The sequence below is a fragment of the Acipenser ruthenus genome, chromosome 9 (genome assembly GCF_902713425.1).
Source record: "Acipenser ruthenus chromosome 9, fAciRut3.2 maternal haplotype, whole genome shotgun sequence".
NCBI lineage: Eukaryota > Metazoa > Chordata > Actinopteri > Acipenseriformes > Acipenseridae > Acipenser > Acipenser ruthenus.
Genome location: NC_081197.1, coordinates 54,743,003 through 54,766,756, shown reverse-complemented (window position 1 = coordinate 54,766,756; position 23,754 = coordinate 54,743,003). Strand labels below are relative to the sequence as shown.

At 34.8% G+C, this 23,754-nt stretch overlaps 1 protein-coding gene across 4 annotated transcripts in view; it reads right to left on the bottom strand.

Annotated features, from left to right (window-relative positions):
* The window catches only part of LOC117405596 (protocadherin-9), a 228,732-nt gene that overhangs the window by 173,430 nt on the left and 31,548 nt on the right, over nt 1-23,754 (bottom strand). For 2 of the 4 annotated variants that reach the window (XM_034923727.2, XM_034923729.2), the window contains exon 3: nt 14,483-14,584. The exons of the other annotated variants lie outside the window; for them this stretch is intronic. In XM_034923727.2, coding sequence (XP_034779618.2) covers nt 14,483-14,584 — 102 coding nt within the window. The remainder of the gene's footprint in view (nt 1-14,482; nt 14,585-23,754) is intronic. 4 annotated transcript variants of the gene reach the window in all.

Below are 23,754 nucleotides of genomic sequence, written 5' to 3'. Positions count from 1 at the left end.
GTCAAATAAACAACTTGTAAAGACCATTAAACCAAACCCCAGATCAACTACTAGACTGTGGGGTCTATTGAATTGAATTTAAATACCGCCACTTTTTTATTTCATTCAAAAGGTCTGTGTACTAAGGTTATGAAATTAAACACCCAACAGTGCATGCTGGTCTCTTTATTGTCAGAGAGGGTCCTTCTTTAAATCATTTTAATGATGGCAGCATTTAGATCTGCAACTCCTTAGGTCAAATGAATAAATCTCTGAAAATGTAATGTAAAAAAAAGACCACATCAGACTATTACCAGCAGAGTATACCATGTATCACAAAGTATAACATGTAGTATTGAACTGCAGATCTGATTTTAAAGGGATTCTCTGGAGTACAGTAAAAATGATTAGAAAACACAGTTTAATTCATACGTATCCTATCATTGAGCCTTTAGTTTGTAACACTGATAAATGAGTCTGATCTGTGCATATGATTAATCTGGAACCATTCATGTATATTTATGTCTTCTAATACAGTTCAAGACAGCTTTTACACTGCATGTTATCATTTTTCTCAGCAATCTTAATAAAAAACAATATTTAGATTAACAGAAATCGTATTCATGTTTAGAGATTAATAGAGAGAGGCAGTATTTGCATGCCATTTTGATACACTTTTGCACAGGGGAAATGTAATGTATTAATGACTGCTATACCCTCTATGCTAGAGATAAAAACAAGAATTCACAGAAAGGTCACCAAATAATGTTGTTTTAGCTACATCAACATACACAAGATCTTTTTAAACAGTACACCAAAACCAATACTATATAGACAACTGCTTTTAACTACTGACAAGTTTAAATGTTACTTTAGAGTATAAAGCATACAGTTAGAGTTGTCCACGATTCTGAAACAGCATATTGATGCATTTGTTCTTCTAGCTACACGTAAATTTCTGCATGCATACACAACCAAACAATTTACAGATACTGGAAGATTTGTAATTTCAGTGCATGACATACTGCATCTGTGAAAGAAATACATAAAGCGCCTAATCAAATGTGTTTTTACATCCATTTTCAAGATTTCACAGACTTTATTGAAATTCACGATTTCTGTGAACACTTTGACCGCCGTAGATAATTAAAATATTGTTTTACAACCCAAAACACTGTAAAGTAACCACTTTTTTCTTTACCTAAATCATCTCTTGAATGGTTAAAATGGAGAAAGTCAATATCCCACAAGATCACATTTTCCATTACAGAAGAAGCTGGGGTTCACCCAATGAAATGTTAATGACCCATGACCTGCATGCCAACGAAGCACACATCTGTATTTCCAATAATGCTGTAACTCTGCTGGTACTATAATATTTCATCATCTGAAACGTTCCCACCTTGAGATCCCTTCTTATTGAGGCAATGAAATATTAGTATGCTGTGGAAGTCAGGATGAAACAGAGATTTATGAATCACTGTCAAGAAAACTAAATTGTGGACTATAAATTACACATGGTTTAACTCTGTACTGTACAGGGAAAGGTAAGCTGCTGTTAATTTATTCCACAGAATTGAACCAATCGAGCTAAAGTTTTGATGCATCACAGGACATGACCACAAACTGTGCAGACACTAGTCTTGTTCCTTATCCAGTATACTTTATTTCAAGAGGTTATGATATTTCTATATTCTATGTATTGCCATAGAAACAGAACACTATATTGGAAAAAAAGATCCTTGTAATCCTTATGAATTTACGTAGGTATGTGCAAAAAAGCTATTCGTATAACATCCACTTCTACATCATGTTCCTCCCTGGTCTGCAGCTTCATTTGAAAACAAACCGGCACCATTATCACTCTCCCTAAAACAAGCACAGTAAAATGGAGAAGTGCAGTGGCAAATTTGTTTTTAAGCTGTTGACCCAGAAGCGCTTTGATATTCATAGGTGTTTAGCTCCTAGCTAATCTTGTTCAGCTAATCAGAGCATTTAATTTCTTCCAGCCATTATATAATATAGGGTTACTGGACAACACACTTCTGTGTATGTGGGAAACATCACACTGGAAGGGAATGAACAGAGGCCGATATAAACCATAAGCAGACACTCACAGACCTATAACTCTATTAGACTGTATACTGCTTTGTTATTAATATACAACTTAAAAAATGCAGCTATATTTGTTTTCGAATCATTACCACCTTTATTTAGTTCAATGTTCTTGTTTCGTGGATAAGGAGAGGAAGATGGCCGATTGTGATGTCACCATTTTGAACTGACTTTGCAGTTGAAGGAATTCCGAGAGGTGCCTCTTGTATACAGCATGATAAAAAAATGCACTCTGATTGGCTGCAAGATCCTCAGCAGTCTTGTAGGCAGTAGAGCATAACTATACAGTCGAGGGTGGAAAATGAAATGTACTGTATGCTGAGATATGGATGAGTCAAAAGTTTGTGTACTTTGGAACATAACACCGGGTTAAACGTTCATGTCATTTGGGACACAGCCAAACCGCTAGGCAGTGATAGATTTATAACAATGATAGATTTATAACAATGAGAGCATAGCAACAGCTGTATTTGATCTAATTATAGCAGAACACAGTTTGGATTAGACAGCCAATTAATTTATAACACATACATTGTGTACAGAGGTATACAAAATACAAGGTATCCTCATACAGACAGCAGGGAATACAACTCAGGAACAGGTCTTCCAGCCCTGCCTTGAGAGAATGTTCCTGTGTGCAGGTAGTTCTGATCAGTCGAACGCTGTTATCCTATAACTAGTCTGACTCATACTTTTTGTCTAAAGAAATGTTTGCAATAACGGTCTATTGTCTATAATCATGCAATGTTGAATTAAATAAACCGTGTAATTCAATTTGATTTACAGTTAAGAAAGTGTCATTGTTTTGATTACTATACATGGTACTCAATAAAGGCATGTAATAAGTCATCCATAATCCTACAGTCTATAATGCAAGTCTAAAACCTGACTGAAGTCCATTATATTCTCAGATAAGTATTCACTAATGGACACAAGTTTCATTAAACTAGAATACACAAACAGTTTGTTTAGACAAAAAGTAATAGTAATAAATGGAAAAATATTTAAAATACCATAAAACTATAAATTGTATCTCTTCTTATCAGGATTGACCAGCTCATCTTGGCTTAACTTGGAGAGATACAGACACAGATTTGAGGAAAACACTTAAGTTTAAATGAATATCTTAGAGAATTTTATGCAACTGTCAAAAATAAAGTGGGACAACAGTATGGTATATTGAGTTATACATCTCGGGCCCCATTACCCAAACAGTCGTATAATGCCTGGTAATGCCCTCTGTGTCGGGTCGAGCCATGTTTTTAGTATATTGTAGGGAGGGGATCATGGGATTAAACTAAAATATTACACTAAAATCCCATAACCAAAAATGCTGCCATCAATTTTCATTTTCTTCAAAGAATAGCAAAATGTATGACAATAATGTAAATTAAATATCTGCAGCTTTCACTGGTGGTCTCTTATAACTAGATTCAAATGAAATCAGGTTCAAAGGGGAGACCCCCTTCCAAATAATCACAATAACCACTCTGACTACTCTCTCCTCTACATAATTCCCAGACTGCATAATGAAAATGACCTTGTATGTTTGATTCGGATAATATGAAATTGAATCACAGATGATTGGGGGGAGTATGTCTGCTAAAACTAAACCAGTGACTTTAGGTCAAACCATTTTTAAATTGGGCTGGGTTAAACCTTTGGGATTTCCTAATTTAAAAGAAGTACAAATATTTAAGCTGTCTACAGGGGATTACTCTGGAGTTAGATTGTGGGATTAGTGTTGGTTAAAAAATGCCATTGGCTTGGACAGTGCCATTAAAGAATCATGCAAAGGGTTTTTAAATGACAACAATACTCACGTATTAAACAATTCCTTCATGTCCAAGGCACTCTGCAGGTTCACTGCAAGCACATGTTATTGCATTAGTCTCTGTTTTAACAGAACTGAGACACAAAGGCAGTACATCGGTTTAAGACAAACTAATGTTTAAAAAGGCTGTTGAACATACTGACAGTATTTGAGTTAGTATTACACTATGGTTTATACAGTACATTTAAGCCTGCAGTAAAAAATATTAATATTAAAGACCAAAGCAAAAAGATATGTACCCAAATTTAATAAAAGTGTATTTCCTTCTAGGTTTTAAATGACATTCCCTAGATATTGGTACCATAGATCAACCAACCCAACTGATCTCTTGTTACCAGTGACAGTAAAACTACAGTATTGTTGCTAGTTCAATACATCAAACAATCTTCTTTGTAGCAAGTAATCTGCATGTACCACACTGTTTATAATGACATGAATATTGTGGAATGAAATATGGAATGCCTCTTGAGAATTCAAATCCAAGTAAACATCTACATGTTAGGACATTATTTGGGAAAATGTCAAAATACTTCTAAATAATAATTTATAATTCTTTCAAAATGCTTTACTTGTTATTTTGGGTTCTTTAACCAACATGTTCACTAAATTATAAAAACAAAATGACTAGAAATATATAAAAAAGTGAATAATTGAAAAAAAATGCTTGAGTCAGCCTTGAACGAAGCACAAAGTGGTTAGAGAGAACACTCTTCATTATATTTGCATTCCTTGGGTCTGTTTCACATCAATCATATGTTCTAAAATATGTTTGTAATAACGTTTAAGATGTGAGTTCAAATAGGACATTACAAGAAAATAGTTTTGACTGCGAAGACATTAACAGGACATGGCAAGAGTGCATTCGATTTACCTGAAAAATCCAAACGTAGTAAAAATGTACATAGGTTTGGTGAGGATACCAACAATTGCCTATAATTATCATTAGGATTAGTTGCAGTAGACGTAGGCTTTGTAGTTGTCAGAGTAGATTATTATACTGTATTAAATATATCTAACTATGCACAATACGGTTGTATATTCAACTGAGGGAATAATTCTTTCTGGAAAATCAGCTTCTAGCTCTAGTGGGCTTCTATCAGAAGGTCTATGCCCACTGCTACATCACAGCACCAGCTATGAATCAAATTTAAAATAAAGTACCATCTTTTTAATTTGGACTTGTTGTAATAAAAGCTCAGTTCACATCTTTTGGACAGCAAATACTAAAAACCAAATGTATTTTATTGTCCCCTGAATCATCCAATTAGTGCTGCACTTTTTTTTTCTTTCTTCACAATATGTTGTTAACATTCTGCACATTTGCAGATTTTCTTTGCAATGGTAATTCTAAGTTTTAAAATGCTGTTCAAATAATTGACCCCTGTCACCATTGGAAACCATTTAAATCTGAAAGTGGAAATCATCCACTCATGTTTATTTTGTTTGGTTCTTCAATAGTGACCGTTTGTTTTGTGTCATTTACAGGAAAAGTGATTTTCAAGAAGTAGAAAAAGAAGATATATAAAAACGATCCTGCACCTGGAAATAAAGCTCTATATTGAGAATCTGAGAGTGCTGTACAAACAACGCCACAAAACAACAGCAGTACAATACAACCTGGACATCATATATCCCACCCACCAACAAATTCAAACATTCTGCCTAATTTTAATAACAGAATTCATTTAATTTGTTAAAGCTACTGAACCAAGATTTTCATTAAAATCTAGTCGTCACATCTCCATATAAAAGCCCCCAGATTCATTTTAATCACTTTCAGCAGTGTCTTCATTTAATTTGCTTAATATGTTGTTAACATTCTGCACACTTGTGGATTGTCTTTGATGTTCTGCTTAGAATAACTAGAACAGAGGCTTACACTTTTTGGTGAAACTAATTACTGTTTAGATGAGGAACAGAAGCCAATGCTTGTTTTATTAGAGCAAGTAGCAAGTTATACAAAGTTAACAAAAAAGAGGAGGAAAGGAAAGTATTTGTTTAAAACAAACCTTGTTGAAAAGAAAAATAATAATATATAGTAAACCGTAAACAAAAAAGCCAATTGCAACAATATTAAATATATTTTACCATTTATCAATAATAGGTACAGATTATTGCTTTATATTGTACAGTTTGATTAAAAAATGAATTCAGTGTAAAATCCTAGTGCTCTAAACAATGTACGCATTCTTAGCACTCAGGCCAATACAATATTTATTTTCTTTTCTTTTTTTTATAGTGCACTGCAGTTTCCAGTTGCTTTTACATTATATCCTGTAGCAAGTATTAAACTAAACAGAAGTATTTACCAATGCTAGGCCAGCCATAATGCAGGAATGGTCTGGTTCATGTAATAATGAATCGATTTACTGAAAAAAAACCATGCTAGACACAATTGTAACTTAGCAAGAAAAAAACAACTGTGATGCTTTTTGAAGTACCTCAGAATTTTTATGCTCTCTGTATGGAAAAGAATTGACTGGCATTTACTGCAATATATTGGCCAAGTGCTGGATCAGGTCAAAGATAGTGCTTGGCTCATTTCCTGCTGTCCTGGCTTATGATCAGAAATGTCAATTATCTTCAGCCACCAATATAAATGGGGACATGAAATCCCTGGATACCCCTCATGGTTAATACAAATGTCAAATGTAGGTTGAAAAGTTTAACCATTCACATTGTAATATCCAAAACAAAATTATTTTAGTTTTTATTAATAGTACCCTTTCCCCTGACCAAATCCATACAAATCACTGAAGCACAATACTATCTGACATTTCATAGACATTGCTTCTGTCCAGTGAATAACTTTATTTAAAACAGATACAGTATCTAAACTATGTGGTTTCTACTGTAATTATCTCAAAAGAATACTTTTACAAACTCTCTGGAACATACTTTCATCCTGTTACACTCCACAACTAAATTGGACAGTGCTGATACATAACTACTTAAAAAGGATATAGTACTGTGCACAAGGTACACACAGCACAAGATTTAAATTTGTTTTAAATGTCCAAGTGTATGTATGATTTTCCCCATGCACATACATTTATACGATAATCAGCAATCTTTATATGGTGTTCTGAAAGAAATGCATCAGGATTTTTTTTCAGTTAGAAAAGAATTGTATTTCAAAAGTACTAGCCTCTGGGTGTTCAAGTGTGTTCTACAATGCATCATTCTAGTGGCAGCCCTGTCACTGACTGCAAAATGTTAAACTACAGTTCATCTCATGACAAGAACTGTAATTATTCATATTTCAGTGCATAAATGCACAACTCATATAAAGTCTACCTGAATGTTGAATAATATTTCACTAATAATATATGCTAAGTTATTAATCAAAACCTGAAAAAGCAGTTGATGCTTGCCTGGTGACACATTGAACATCTGAACAACTACCAAACTGTTAAACAGGATTCCAATTACACAATTCTGTTGGAATAAGTCAAATGCAGAATGATGTCACATATACTGTTAATAATAAATTTAAACTATGAACTAAGAAAAACTGCCCCTAAACACATCTGTATATATATATATATATATATATATATATATATATATATATATATATATATATATATATATATATATTTCAAGAGATCCACCAGTGTCCACTGCAGTTTAAATCTGTGGTGCAAGATCAAATTCATCCCCTTTGTGCATTTTGTGGAATGCAGTTGGTCAGTGTGGCGTATTTTGTGTTTTATGTTGTGTGTATGTGTTGGTGCACGGAGTGTGGGTTATGTAGAACAGGTGATTTAAAATGTATATTTGTAAGGAAGGCACATGGATTGCACAAACACTTCACGTGCAGATTAAAGTGGGTATTTGTATGGGGGCACAGGGAGTGCACAATTAGTCCACGTGCAGAAGGTGCTGAGATTCAAGTGAGATTGATTAGCAATCGAGTCTCGGCACAGCTGCATAAAAGAGTGTGCTTCACACACACAGAGGAGAACGGGAGAGAGAGAGAGGAAAAATAAAATTGAAGAGAAGTAAAATAACAATTGCTACTTGTGCTGGAAGGACCAGCACGATACTTGTTTGGGGTTTGTCCACTGTCTGTTTTGTCTGTATTTATTTGGGCCAAAGTGCTGTTTGTTTTGTTCAGTGTTTTGTGTTTTGTTTAAACGCTTTATTTGTTAATTTAATAAACCAACGCAAGCAGCGCATTCACTGCACAACTCTGTGTCATTCAGTTCCTGGTCTGATGTCACAACACAAACAATCCATGACAGTCAGTTAATTCAGCTAATAGGTGCATCCTTATTGATGTTTACCCAAATGCCCATTTTCAGTCAGGCTGATACAGAATGCAATTTATTAACAATTCCATGGTTCATTAAAATCTCTTTCACAAAACAAACAAAGACAAAACCTCTACTTTTCAAATACAAATAAGAATTACTTATAAGTTTGAATTTGGCACCTTAGCAGAAAACCAAAGCTATTCAGGTTTTATGCTGTACTTTTTGTATAATAACCGCCCACCCACATACAGCATATCGGATAGAACTTTGCTTAGGTGGATCATTTATTCATTGATATAGGTTTTGCATTACATTTAAAGCAAGTCCCAAGTGGCTGAGCCCTCAAAAGAATAACTACTTCAAAGTTAGTTCACCCATCCTTGCTTATAATAAGTTAGGTCTTGAACAACGTCATATTAAGGTCCCACTGGTGCAGGTTTTAGGTCAATAAACTCACGAATCCAAATAATGATGTCTTTAGAGAGCAGAAGGCTGACCACAGGAGACTTATCTTATTTCCACCCCCTGTATTTATTAATTGCTTCTGCACCTTCACTGAGCCCTCCACCCCCTCACTTTAATTTCATATACAGGGCTGATTTCTGAAGGAATCAGCAGCTTATATATAAAGCCTGCCAGGTTCTGCAAGTCCAGTAGGATTACAGCTAATCATAAACTGAGCAGAATTAAATGAGAGGCTGCTGACTATTGTGCATTTTTCTGATTTCGACTTTGTCAAGCATGCCGACCTGTTAAGCCTAATGCTTTATTCGTAGTTGATTTATTAGATCACTGTTTAGCTTTGCTTTTTGTAAATTCATCAGCTTTATGTTCATGCACCTGACAAAAGTTTAAAGCTGAAATAACTGAATCATAATATTCAGATACAGCTGAAATACAGTAGTTATTACTGTCTAAGAGATGGAAGGATTGTTTTTGGTAGCCAAGGTTTCCAATAGAGATTATGTTTTTATTATATAAGGCAGCAAGCTACATTATATAAAGAAAATCATTTAGTACAGGGATTGCAATATTGTCCCCTATTCACAAACTATTAACTCACAGAAACATACAAAATGGAATTCAAGCACAGTATTATCATGAACATCTGCATAGTCCCACCTTTATTGTATATATTCATTAGCTATATCCCGGACTGGCCTAAATATGTAACCCCCTCCCCCCCGCCCCCCCCAAAAAAACAAGGCAATATGTGATACAATTTAAATTTCCCAACCTGGTCTACCCTTATTGTCATGATAACGTAAATAGCCTAAATTGATTATTAGTCTCACCTTAACCCCTTTGCTTAGTTAGCTTCCATAGGTGTTGTATAAACTAGAAGCATGTTTTACATGTTTTAATGGACTAGAGAAAAGTAGAGAACATATTGCTACATGAACCATGCAGCTCTCAAACTTTCTAATAATACGGTTTAAGGATTTAATGAAAAACAGAAAGAAAACAAGAACTGTAAACCAAACAGCATGAACCAGATTTTGGTGAGAAAATTATTTCACTGTGTACCCCTATGTTTATTCTACCTTTAAAGCCTTGGGAATCGGGGTCTTTGTTTCAACTCAAATGTCACAATTAAGTTATGGATGGAAGAAAGAATAAATCATATGCAAAAAAGCAGAAAGAAATAGCGTTCTTGTTCGGTCCTGAATAGAAAGTATCTAATTTGGCTCTAGATGACCTCCATTTAAGATATATTTATAATGGAAGCAAGTTGACATTTCAAATGTCAGAACATTTGCATGTGGAATATATACCACTGACATACAACACTGGTGGAGTACAATATTGTTAGGAATGGTATTCTTTAACTTAACAGAGCCTCAGTAACACATAGACTGCATTATGAGAAATTGCTGTACAATGCAGAGGACTGCATGAAAATGTTTTAACTTTGAGTGTGTCCTTGACAATTTACAAAAAATCCCACTGTTTATTTATTAGTTTCTATGGTTGACAAACTCTCATAATATTGTATAATGAATACCTAGGAAACAGACTTCTTTACCTAGAAATTAAAGCTATATTACAGTATAGCATTTTTCTTATTTAAGTAAAGGACATCACAAATGTAGAAGTGAGTTCAAATGTTTTGATTACCTTAATTCCAAAGCATATGCCTGATATTAAGGTTTTAATCGTCAATTACAGTAAAGCAGTTTTAAAATTATCAACACATTCTTTTGGTCTCCTTAGAAACAACAGAATTTAAAAAATGCATGCTGTATGCATTTGTTTTTTTTTTCTAAAATGTCACACATGTGTAATGCTTGTTGGATACCAGAAGGAAGGGCATAAAAACTGTACTGTATTACAGTACATTTTTAATATTCTTACAGTAAAGTTATTTGTCAACAATACACATCTAAAAAGATCCTAGCTGTGGGAGCAGCGTATACATATGACAAGATGTAACCCCCATGAGTCTCAATTATTTTATATCTTACTGGGATAAAATTGTTCTAATATTATTGAATCTAATTACAGTCATTCATACTCAGGGACTGCTGATATTTATCTCAACCAGCCGGCACATTAATGCCCAAAATTCAGTCAGTGATGTGCCCTCAGGCACAACAAGAGAAGCACTGCTGCACCAACAAAAATACAAAGGCGTGGTGCGTAGAGTGGATATTAAACATGTGATATCTCTTTTCCTGATTCTTCTTTCTTGAAGAAACAAACAGAGTTGGTCTTGCATTCTTTAAAGATGCTTCCACACTGCTGTCAGATGAACCAGATCATTACTAACCTGCATACTCGTGAACTGGGTGGCTGCCAATAAGCGAAGTACAGTAAAAGCTTCATATCAGCACAAGGAGAACAGACCAGGATGAGACACAGACACCCAGAACACAAAAGACAATAGCACTGATACAACATAATGAGTGTTTCAACAACTACAATCCCCTTTTAGCACTACTTAAAAGACGTGTTAAAAACAGGACTTGGAACGAACTGTGTTGATTACCCATTTTTTGGTTAGTGTGAATAAGGCAATACTACAGTAAATACAGTTACTTTTAATAACACTTGTTTTTTGCTTATGTATTCAGTGTTTGGCATTGTGGGATTGTGAAGCTTCTAGTGAATGCTTTATTAAATAGACAATCTTTAACAAGAAAATGGTTTAAAAACGCATTTGAAAATTGCACTCTTGAATCTGCTAACCATTCAGCACAAAGAAAGCAAGGTCTCGTTTAAAACACCAATGTATCAGCATTAGACTATCCTTATGTACACCTTGCAATTGTGTAAAACTAACAGTGTTGTTATAATCAAAAGCAGTGAACACATCTGAGTACTGGTATATAAATCAGCAAAAGGGTTATAGTCGTGAGCACAAAGCTATATGTTATAATATATAAGTAGTGCTCATGAATGGCTCACACATATCTTTTACTCTTGATCCATTACAGTTAGCATCATAAGTACTTTGATGGTAATTTTAATAAGTGTATACTTATGTTAAGAAATGCTGTGTATTTTTAAATTGCCCTAAAATGCTTTGCTTGACCTAATTAGACCAGAGTATGGGATTATTTAAAAAAAAAAAAAAAAGCCACCTTGTTTTTTCTAGAAATCTACTTTGAAGAAGATGCTGTCATTGTTTTCTCTTCTAGCTTCGAGTAGCCATTATTATATTTCCCCAGTATACTTTGCAATCATTTAAAGTACGTCAGAATTGGAATTCCTGCTTTGATTTGTACAACCATATTGTGTACATCATAGTACATTTCTAAATAAAAATTGACTACAGTCAAGGCTGTGCAGTCATATACTGGTAAGCCAACACTGTGTTTGCGCCACAGACTTTAGATGAAGATATTAATAAAATAGGTAAACCCAACTAAAACCATCCTCTGTGCTGTAATCATTGGAAGTAGGGTACGGCTAAATCATATATAAGTACTTTCAAATAACTAGGGCGAGTAAATATTCAAAAATTCATCGTCCTAAGCTGCCTCTTATGAGAATGAGCAGCTATAACATGCATAACTAATAGTCTTTGAAAATAAATTGAAAGACATAAAAACATACCATGCCAAAGCTCTTAGGCATGTAAATATGTATTATCTATATGAATAGAGAATGTTGTGCTATACTATTTGCATTTGTAATCGACAGAAGACTATTTAAAGCATGACAACAACTCTCTATCCCTTTTTCATGGCTTTATAATACAACAGTGAAACATTTCCATTAATATAAACAAAGGAATCTACATTAACACACTGAAATAAACAAAACAGATCAATTATACAGCTGTACTACAGTACCAGCTATGAAAACGTTACCTGTTTTTTTGCGACAGATTTACTTTACTGGCTAGAGAATTATACATCAGCCTTAAGTGACAGAATCCATTGTTAATACTGTTGACTTGTCAATGTATAATGTATAACTCAATAGTAATCCGACTGATTTGATTCATGTACTGTATGAAAGCTACTGTATAAAAAAAAAGCATCTTTGTCCCTCTAACCTTTTTTTTCATATTGCTTCAATGATTTAAATCTGCATTTTTTTTAACTTACTTAGAACTGTCAACTGTAACCATTTAATAGTAGTCGTAGTTGGCATTGTGGTGGTAGTATATATAGACGCTCAGATTTCCACATGAAAGTTAGGAACTAAGATAAGACCAGAGAAGTACAACAGGGAGAAATCTCATCATTCATATAATGAATACATGTCTCTAGTGTGCTAGGGGTCCAAAGAATAGAAGCCATAATTATTACCCTCTGGCTATCAGGGGACTAATATCCATGTCTATCAGAATGGAAAGTGCCTCATGTCAGCAACAGACATTGTGTAGAAATTCCATTTGGCTCCCCCAGGGCCTCTATAACAGTGGCCCCGAGCTGTCGTACATGTCTAAAGCCATTCAAGCTGAGGTATGATAAAACAGTATTTCCATCTGTCTCTTTTTTAATACATATAGAAAAATAAGTGGTCCACTGGCTGACAGATACCATTTTAAAGTGCTAATGAGAGCAAAAGGTGACACCAGTGGAACCCCATCTACACTTTTTAGAAATAATCTTGGAAACTGTACTGTTCTTAAACAACCTTCCTAACAGGCATGGGATAACATGTTATGACTCTGAAGCATTTAGCAGAATGCCAGCCAATCACTTGGATTGCCTCAAGGAGAAAATAGTTGTCTAAGGTCTCCAGCACAGAGTTAATTAAACCTTTCTAAACTGAGATGGATCAACTGGTCATGTGAAATACAGACAGCATTCTCATGTAGTTGAACAAGAACATGCAGGTGTGCTCAAGATAGTCTCCAATTATTATATTAAACCACTGATCATGTTGTTTGTTTTAGCACTGTTGTTGATGGTAAGTGATATATTTTCATGTGACCCAACTTCAATTACCACAGTTGATCATATAAATGACAACAAGGTTAAATACCAGCATAAAATATGTTGCACAATGAAGTTAGTCATTCTCTCTACACAGCAATACATTTGTATGAATAAAACTTCATTCCCATGTATGTTAGGAGAAATCTAACCTAATTAGCCATTGGGTACAGCCATGCTTATCTCCACATCTCCTCTGCTCAGTTACTGCAGCTGTACAAGTGCATTAAGTCTGCATGCATTTCAACCCATAGCTCCAGACACTTCTCTAATCCTACAGTATACATAATAATAATAATAATAATAATAATAATAATAATAATAATAATAATAATAATAATACGTGCCAGTATACATGGGATGTGCCATGGGAAGAGAATTATTGAACACTCATAGAATAACACATCCATCCTGATAACTAAATAGCCGTGTAGATACTGCTTTCGTGCAGTGACCAATAATGAGCATTACTTCCCCAATATCATGTGGAAGGACCATAGTGCTGCAATGTGTCTGCTACAACATAATAATCCTTCAAAGTAATAAAAACGTTTTTAAAAGTGTACAGCATGCTAACATGACAACCAACCCCTAATGAATGCCCTTAGCTGAAACATTATTTCATTTCTCCATCAATAATGTTTTTTTTTTTTTTTTGGCTGCTTCTTACGGATTTAAGTTTATCTTGAGTACCTAGCTGTCACTCTCAAAGGTTTGGAGAGATTCTTGGAATGAGTGGTGGACTAATAAGGTAATGCAACCACTACTGTTGCTGAGCATGTCGTTTTCAACAGATTGACACTGCAGTTCTGCAGTAACTCTGGTAATAGCAGACAAATCTCTCCATGCAGTAGAAATAGGGTTGAAATATTTGAAAGAGAAACCTGACCATCAGTACTCACTAGGGGTGTGCACGGGGTCCAATATTCGGAATTCAGTTCTGCTCGGGATCGGAGGTCCAGATATTCAGGATTCAGTTCAGTTCGGGCGTGGGTTAATGTTCCCTTTATGGAAAATTCAAGAAAATGGGGTTAATCTCAATGAATTATTGTGTGGTGCCTTGAGTGATCTTTAGGACTGTGTGGAGATGCTTCTGCCTTAATGAAGGACAGTACTGTCAGGCAAAGAGATCGCCCTGCCGCACAGTGCTGACCAGTAAGAGGTCTGGAGTAGAGACCTGCTAAATAAAAACAGCTTGGTATCCACTCCAGAATCCAGCTTAATGACAAGTACTCACAAACCCAAACCAGAGGACATTGCCACACGTGTATTGATTTGGAATGTATCCCAAACCTCCACAAATGTATTATTGAGTTCATTGGATTCAAGCACATCCAGACACCTCACAATCAATGGTTATATTCTGAATTTGTATGTAAGGTCTGCACACAAGTATTAATGCCAGTGTTCTATACTTCTAATCACTAATCATTGGGTTTCCGTTTCATTTCTATATAATGCCTTGCATAAATATGAGATTGGAGTCAAACATAATGTATGTGTTGTTTAAGTCTGCTCTAACAGCTGCTTGTTATCAGTAAGAAAAAGCAGGGTGTGTGGGGGGGGGGGGGGGTGGGGGGGGGGGGTCTTTGTGTCATGTGTTTTTTATGCAAAAGATGAAGACATGAATACAAAAATCACAGGAATGTTGTCTACTCAAAATTGAATATGTTCCTGGGAAACAAACCAGGAGACAAAATGTCTTTTGTTCTGTGTTTTTTTTTCCTGAAATTCGTTATAAATGCGCTTGACAATACTAATGCCAACAGCATTTTAAATCAAAAGTTTAATTTCAGTTTTGATAGGTGTTATTTCACACAGAAGAAACTAATGCTCTGTATATTAGCCTTTACCCTGTAATGTGATTTTGGTGACACGCTTTGCCACGTCCTTTTTCAAGGTGTGGTCTCACTTGCATGCTAGCTTTGAGCAATTGTGATGACGGTGCAGACAGGGGTGACTGCATTTCACACTAACCAGGTCAGGGGAGGGTTATTTTAAATGCAGGTTCTGTCGTTCCCATTACGGAAAGGGAACAGCAAAGTGGTGAGGGAGTGAGTGACAGAGAAAACACACTTTCTTTTAAATAATTTTCTATGTTTATATATACAGTATATATATATAAAAACACAACATGAAGGGAACGGCACAATCCAGTGCAAACGTAAAGCACTTTGGCCTTATGATTCTGTTTTTAAAGCATTTCCTCAAAATCAGGCACCATTAATTCATTAAGCAAGGTAGGAGAAACTGACAACATGTTTTTCTTTACAGTGATGACCTGGGTAATATAGTCATACTTAATCAAAACATATTAATACATTTAGACAAATGTTTAGTGGCATTTGTTTTACTCGTGCTTCAATTACAGTACAAAGAAAAGGAATGGCTCTTCTCGTTTTCCTTGATTCACCTTCAGCAGTACACATCTAACTTTTCATGATCTCGGCCTGATTTGTTGGACCCAAATTTAGATGAACCAAAGATGCTGCCCTGAGATGTATGATGTATGTTGTAATTATCTGCTGTTTTACAATATCACTGTGTGTAATGAGGCTCTGCCTCACACACCCTTAAACATTAATCACTGTCATGTGCTGAAAATGGACAAACCTGAAATGAATGGAGATTGTGTAGGAACCTGACTAACATCTGCCCGCCCCCTTGCACTGCAACATTTTATAGTCCCATGCTCATATTATAATCTGCATGCTGCATACAAATGAGCAAACTGAGTACTTTTTTCAAAAGTTGTTTCTTTTACTTACACTCTGTTTGTAATAGATCATATTGGTACTGCAGACACCCACACAGAAAAGTGTATTGAATGTCACATCAATCCATGTTTCCTTTTCACCTTGAGACAGGAATGTGTAACCACTTACACACAGCAAAGCCCATGTCCGACGTGTAGCAAGTTATTACATTTCATATGTAGTTTGTATATTATAGTTTTGAAGCTTCCCTTTATAATGTAGTAGTTACTGCTACTTCACTGATATGACATTGTTCTAGTTAGGTCAGAGTGTAATATAACAGATGTGAAATCATCCAAGTATCCGTAATATAAGGACTTCGCTTTTGTTATTTTTAGATTTGTATAGGTGAAGCTCTCATTGCAAACTTCATTAACCATCACAAATAGCTTCCCAGCAAAGTAAATACATTAGCACCTGCCATATCAACGTCAACAATTGAAATACCCAAATAAATAATAATCAAACGAAAAAAATGAAATCGCCTGTGAATACATATAAGCACCTGCCATATCACAATACTACATCAATCACATATCTTGTAAGTACTGCATTATATGGAATAGTAGTAAGTTTATCTAAAATATATATATTAAAACGAAGGTCTGAAATACCAGAACAAAGCCAGACAGCTGTTTCAGTTAATGCATTAATCATTGTCATAATGATAGTAAGATGGTTGATGGTTTTCTTTTTTGTATTTAGTTTCATTGCATGTTTTCACTTATTTTGTCAAATAATACAACAACAACAGCGCTGGTTCAATTATACAGTACACTGCCATCTCAAAGTGCTTTATATATGCTTATAAAAGGGCTTGGGTAAATTCAAAGCCATGGTTGGCTGAACAACATCACATGATAATCAACTCTGAAGATCAAAGTGCTCTATGTCAATAATGGCAGTTAAGGAGTAGGCTACAGTATAAGGACTTCAGGCCTCTTAGATATTCAGGATTTATTTTTGGTTTTTTTCATACACTAACAGAAATTAAATAGAATCGTAAAAAAAAAAAAATGTCAATGATGATCAATTTCCTTGGATTTATTTTCTTTCAAATCTCAAAATCTCGACTTCTTCGGCCACAGTGTTAGTTCCTGTAAAGCCCTGGGCTGAAGTATCAAATTCAGCCGAACTGCAGGATCTAAAATCAGGGTGGAGAGCAGCTGCATTGGATAAAAAAAAATAAAAAATAAACCTAGGTTCATATTTTCAAGAATATGGTACAGTAAGTTAAATACATTACGGTAATTGCAGACGTCAGTGTGTATTATTATGAAGTGAGCAGTTTTTGTTCATGTTGACTAATATGCGTAACATTCTGCATGACTGCCTCACAGTTCAGCTGATGCACTGAGACTTTTGAGGAATAAAAAATAAAGGTGCAGAGCGTGATTATTGTACTAGGGAAATAGTGATTACAAACGTCAGCTTTACCTACCAAAGTGCATAGAACATGCAAGTAAGCATATATATATATATATATATATATATATATATATATATATATATATATATATATATATACATTCAAACTTGAATATCTAAAAAACATAAATGAAAAATGTACTCAGCAGGATAAGTTTCTTCCAGCAAATGTGTAGCTTCTAAAGACAAAGTATATAACTCTATGGCCTCATGCCTTACAATGCACCCAGGCATGCGGGAAATATGTCTTACTGCATGCCCTGCCGTGGGTTACACTTGCTTTTTGTATTATACTGCAAGTTGAGCTAAGTGTGGCAAAGCATTATAGAGTCTATGGGCAGAGCTGCTTTAAATTCCATGTCACCGAGTATGCACAAAGCCAGTGCAGAGAACCTAGGAGAGTGTTTAAGATTATAAGTTAAAAGTATGTTGGAAATTTGCATTTCAGTGGGAGCCAGTGAAGAGTTGTCAAAATGGGTGAAACATGCTGATGGGAACAGGGTTTAGTAAGGATGGGCTCCAGCATTCAGAACTAGCTGTAGCCCATGAAGGAAGAATCCAATCAACAAAATAGGTAACAAATAAAACACTGCACGAGAAGCAATGGTTTTAACAACTATTCTGCTGAAAATAAATATGCATTCTGTTTTAAAAATAATAAACAAACACGTTTTTTTCATGTATTGAATAGTACTGAATCACTGAAAAATGTACATTTTTGTCATAGATTACCTATCTGTTTTTAGTCTATCATCATTGTGCTTCTGGAGCTAATATATGATAGGTCCCTTGTGTTCTACGCATTCCTTAACTGGTTATTTGCCATGTCTGCATTCTGGAGCCTCACAAATACAAGCAGTTTTGCACCTTCCCCTGAGGATCACTCCAATATCCCACCCTTAACGGACAAAAAAGCTTATATGAAATAGCAGTTTATCCAATGCAATCTATGGGTGATTCTCTAATTTCTGAAATCGCAGAATAATATCATAGGAGAATTGTGTTTGTACTTCCAATCACCGTGTCTCCAACGCATCTCATGATTATGCAATCTGTTAAAACAGTTTCCTATTCATTTTAAGCATTACAATGTAACACTCGTAATGGAAACAAAATGATAATCCAATAACTTAACATACAAGGCCATGGATAACAAAGAAATGAACATCTGTTCTTATAATTTAGTGCATATATGTGCAAGATATATCAATAATTGTAATAATCATTAATACAATTGCAATGCTATTTTATAATTTGCTTTAAAAGGGTTATTTTTCTTATGTATCCTTTATAACTGTAACTAAATATTATAACTATTATACTATTATATATGTTTTAATGTGCTCTTTTTACATACAGTGGCTCTCAAAAGTATTCACCCCCCTTGGACTTTTCCACATTTTATTGTGTTACAACATGGAATCAAAATGGATTTAATTAGGAGTTTTTGCCACTGGTCAACACAAAAAATGTCCAGAATGTCAAAGTGAAAAATAAAATCTACAAATTGTTCTAAATTAATTGCAAATATAAAACAGAAAATAATTGATTGCATAAGTATGCATTTCTTAATAATGGACTTGTGCTCCGGGGGATATTCAATGTCTTGGAAATGTTCTTATATCCTACCCCTGATTGGTGCTTTTGAAGAACCTTATTCCGGATTTGCTTTGAATGTTCCTTTGTCTTCATGGTGTAGTTTTTGTTAGGAAAATTGTAAGTCGCCCTGGATAAGGGCGTCTGCTAAGAAATAAATAATAATAATAATAATAATAATAATAATAATAAATGTACTAACCAACTGTGGGACCTCCCAGTATTTTAACCTGAAATCATGTGAAACTCCTTAATTGCACACATGTGGACTACATTCAACTAATTATATGACTTCTAAAGACAATTGGTTGCACCATAGCTTATTTAGGTCTGTCCTAGCAAAGGGGGTGAATACTTATGCAATCAATTGTATATTTGTAATTAATTTAGAACAATTTGTAGATTTTATTTTTCACTTTGACATTATGGACTTTTTTTGTGTTGAAACTCCTAATTAAATCCATTTTGATTCCATGTTGTAACACAATAAAATGTGGAGAAGTCCAAGGGGGGGGGGGATACTTTTGAGAGCCACTGTATAAACATTAAACTTAGTCAATTTTTAAAAGCTTGTATTTCATGTACTGTACATATCTTACAAAAAAGTAAAATAAAACAAACAAATTGCACTATGCCAGTTTGTTCTCCTTGCTTTTTAAGTATTTACTACAAATTGTATAATGTAGTATTGTATAATGTATATTTAAAAGCATTAGGGTATGTATGTAAAGTATCCAATCATAAAAAGCCTCTAAAATGTGTTAATTAAAAATCAGTCCTTCATGTTGCAAGAAATGTAATCTACATTACTTTGTTTATTTATTTATTTTTAATTTCAGTTCTGGGCTGTCAAGAAAAAGAATATTTACTTTGAATTTTGAAGCACTGTTATTGTAAAAGAAGCTTACTGTAGCTTATGTCATATGTCAAGACATTTTTTTTTTCCTTTTTTTGCATAAATTCACAACTGTAGAATAATCCACAGGGCTTCTGTCTAAGCTTTTGTTTAAGTATTTAAATTGATTTTGAATTTTAAACACCAGAAGGTGTTTTTTGCTATACAAAATGTTACATATAAGGGTTGGGTAAAAACTGAGGAAGGTGATATGTAAATGAAAAAGAATTGTCCCTCACCTGATTAATGTGCTTTGGAAATGGCATCACTGACATGCAGTCTATAATGTATAAACACTGTATCTCCCTATGATAATAACTTCATAAGCAGGTTTTTGATATACACTTATATACCATTTTTTTTGCAGATTAACCCCTTCTCTGCTGATGCCCTTGTAACGCCCTGCGCTACAGGCATTTTTTGAATTTGAGACTCTCCTGGCTTACATCAAAATTAATCTACATTCTTTTTCAGATACCCCTGGCAAACTATATATATATATATATATATATATATATATATATATATATATATATATATATATATATATATATATATATATATAGTGATAGTAGGGCAACTGTGTGGAGTAGGTTAGGGCTCTGGACTCCTGACCGGAGGGTTGTGGGTTCAATCCCAGGTGGGGGACACACTCCTGCTCTACCCTTGAACAAGGTACTTTACCTAGATTACTCCAGTAAAAACCCAACTGTATAAATGGGTAATTGTATGTAAAAAAAGAGAACGTGATATAATTGTAACAATTGTAAGTCGCTCTAAATAAAGGCGTCTGCTTAGAAATTAATTAATTAATTTAAAAAAAAAAAAAAAATTTTGCCGGACTCTGAAGTTTCTATTGGTGCCAAATTGTTGTGGTTTATTTGGACATGTGTGAAAAATACAGCTATTATTGTAAACAAAATGCAACTTTTTCATAAAATGTATTATACCTGTATCACATTTAGTCTCTAAAATGCTAATGTTTGGTGTAAGAATGTAGAAACTTTTAAGGCGCTGGATGTGCCTGTGCCTATGTGGAAATCTTTTCATTGGTTTTGGGGGGAGAAAATGACCACCACCACCAGATGACCACCAACCACGAGGTCGCATCAGTTGCCCTCATGGGTTCGATGCAAAAAGAGAAATGGCTGACTCAGTATGATGGTTTTAATCCCTCGATAGGCAGGATTGAGGGTGTCATCCCAGGAAGGGGCCTATCGGCAGCTCTGGTATAGAGAGCTCAGAAAATACCTACCAACAGGCAGGCATATCCCATACGTAATGTTGTTGGTGGTCGTCTTCTCTTTCAGGGAACCAGGGTTACGGTAAGTAACCTAATATTTTCTGACATGTCCTTATGAGGGTTAATACCACTGACAATATTGCTCAGAGTAATAAAATGACAAAATGATCATGACTAGAAGTTAGATAAAACTCTTCATTCTTGTAAGATACTTCTTAAGTGGAAATTTCCTCAAGACCGGACACCAAAAAAGATAAATAAATTTTGACACCACTCCTGGGAAAATGTTCAAATTAAAACAACTGCAAAATAATCTACCATTCACTCACTAAATGATGAAAATATATATGAAGATTATTTTTAGGAATGACCAACGAACAAATGTGTAATTGGTTTCATAATTTAATACGCTCATCACATTTAGAAAGTAGATTTGAAATATGCAGTACAATAATACAGCAAGCCACAAGTACTACAGTGAATTTAATGCGGGAGGGAAATCACAATCCCATCCTCAGTGGGTGAGAATGTGAACTCTGAGAATTAGCTCAAGATGGAAGGTTTGTCCCAATCTCAGGCCTCTGGGACTATGCCACCTCAGTCATGGTATGCAAGCAGAGTATGGCTCTTTCCCCCTGAGGGAAGACGCTGAGAGATGATAGCCTGGAGTTGGAGTGGTGAAGAGGAGGGAGCAACACAAGGGATAGTGATAGTACATATATAAGTAACCCTTTGTGTAACCCTTTAGAGCTTTACTGTGTTTTCTTACCATGGCAGTCAAGTTCAGTAGGCCAATACAATTAGCTTGTAAAGTTCTCGTGATAGGTCTACCTTTATATATATATATATATATATATATATATATATATATATATATATATATATATATATATATATATATATGACAATAAGCCTCTCTCTCCCTCATTTCTCTTTCCCTTTAAACAGTACTACTTGAAACACAGTGGGTTCAAGGTGCAATCAAGAGGTTCTTTTTCAAGCTGCTTCATAGAGCTGTCAGGAGAAATCATTCTGAGTTTCTTCCCTGGTTGTCAAATGCTGTCATTATAGGTTTCTACCAGATGCCTTTTTAAAGTACTTCAGCAGGACAGTGCTAAACGTATTTACACCAGACCCTCAGAAACCATTCTACTGCATTTCTATTTGGAGTATGGAGCAGCTGTCTTGCTCTGAGAGTGCAGTTTTATGCAGTTTATCTGTATGCTTTTAGGTAGTGGCATTCTGTTAAAGTGGCTGGGCATTGTGAAATGTTGCTATTGAATCAAAACAATACAGTTCCAGGAGGATGTTATGAAAACACACCATCAACTTGTAAAGCGCAACAGATTCCACAAATCATTTTTTCATGTATAAACTACATTCATTTCTGCACTTTGAGTTGACCTTTTCGATGGAGAACAGAACAGAATAGTCGATGGGTAATGACAGTAGGACTGAGATTAAAGAGGGAAGATGTTCATTATTTTTTCTATCTCCTTTTCTAGGAGCCAACAGAAGAACTTAGCAGTTGTGCAACACCTAAAAAATGACAGGTACATTTTTATAAAAAACTATGATAGCTGAACTTTGTTTGAGCAGACAGTGGTTCTCTTTTATGCAGAAGCATCACAAGAACATTCCCCCGAGGTGCACAATAGGGAAATGACAACTAAACATGTGCAGGGAAAGACGTGGAATCTTGAGATACACAAAAAATCTAAACACAAGTAACTAAAATGCTTACATGTTTTAACTCTCTTTAATACTCTCAGATGAGATTCTTTACTCAACTACTGTGCCATGGAAAAAAAAAAAATGTCAGTACCAACAGCCCCTTTATCTGAACCCACCCTGTGTGAATGTGCTGAAATACATGAGATTGCCCATAGAAACCACTGGAAGGACACGCCTTGCATTGGTACAATAACTAGCAGCTGCATCACCATTGTAATAACTACAGTTTATGCAGAGCTGCCTTCCCTAGGATAATTATTATGATTTTTTTTATCATAACTTCATTTAACACTAATGTACTGTAACCGTTTTATATTGTCAGGTTTTTTTTTTACATGCTTTTTTTCTGAAGTATAAAGATAAAAAGAAGATCCTTAGCTCTGATCGTTGTTAACAGAATTGATCTCCCAAACAAAGAGCCTGGGCACATTTATACTGTAGTAATTATACTGACACTAATTGGTGGCAAATTTGACAGGTTAGAGATAAGTGAGTTGTATTGCCCAAGCAGGCATCCGCAGT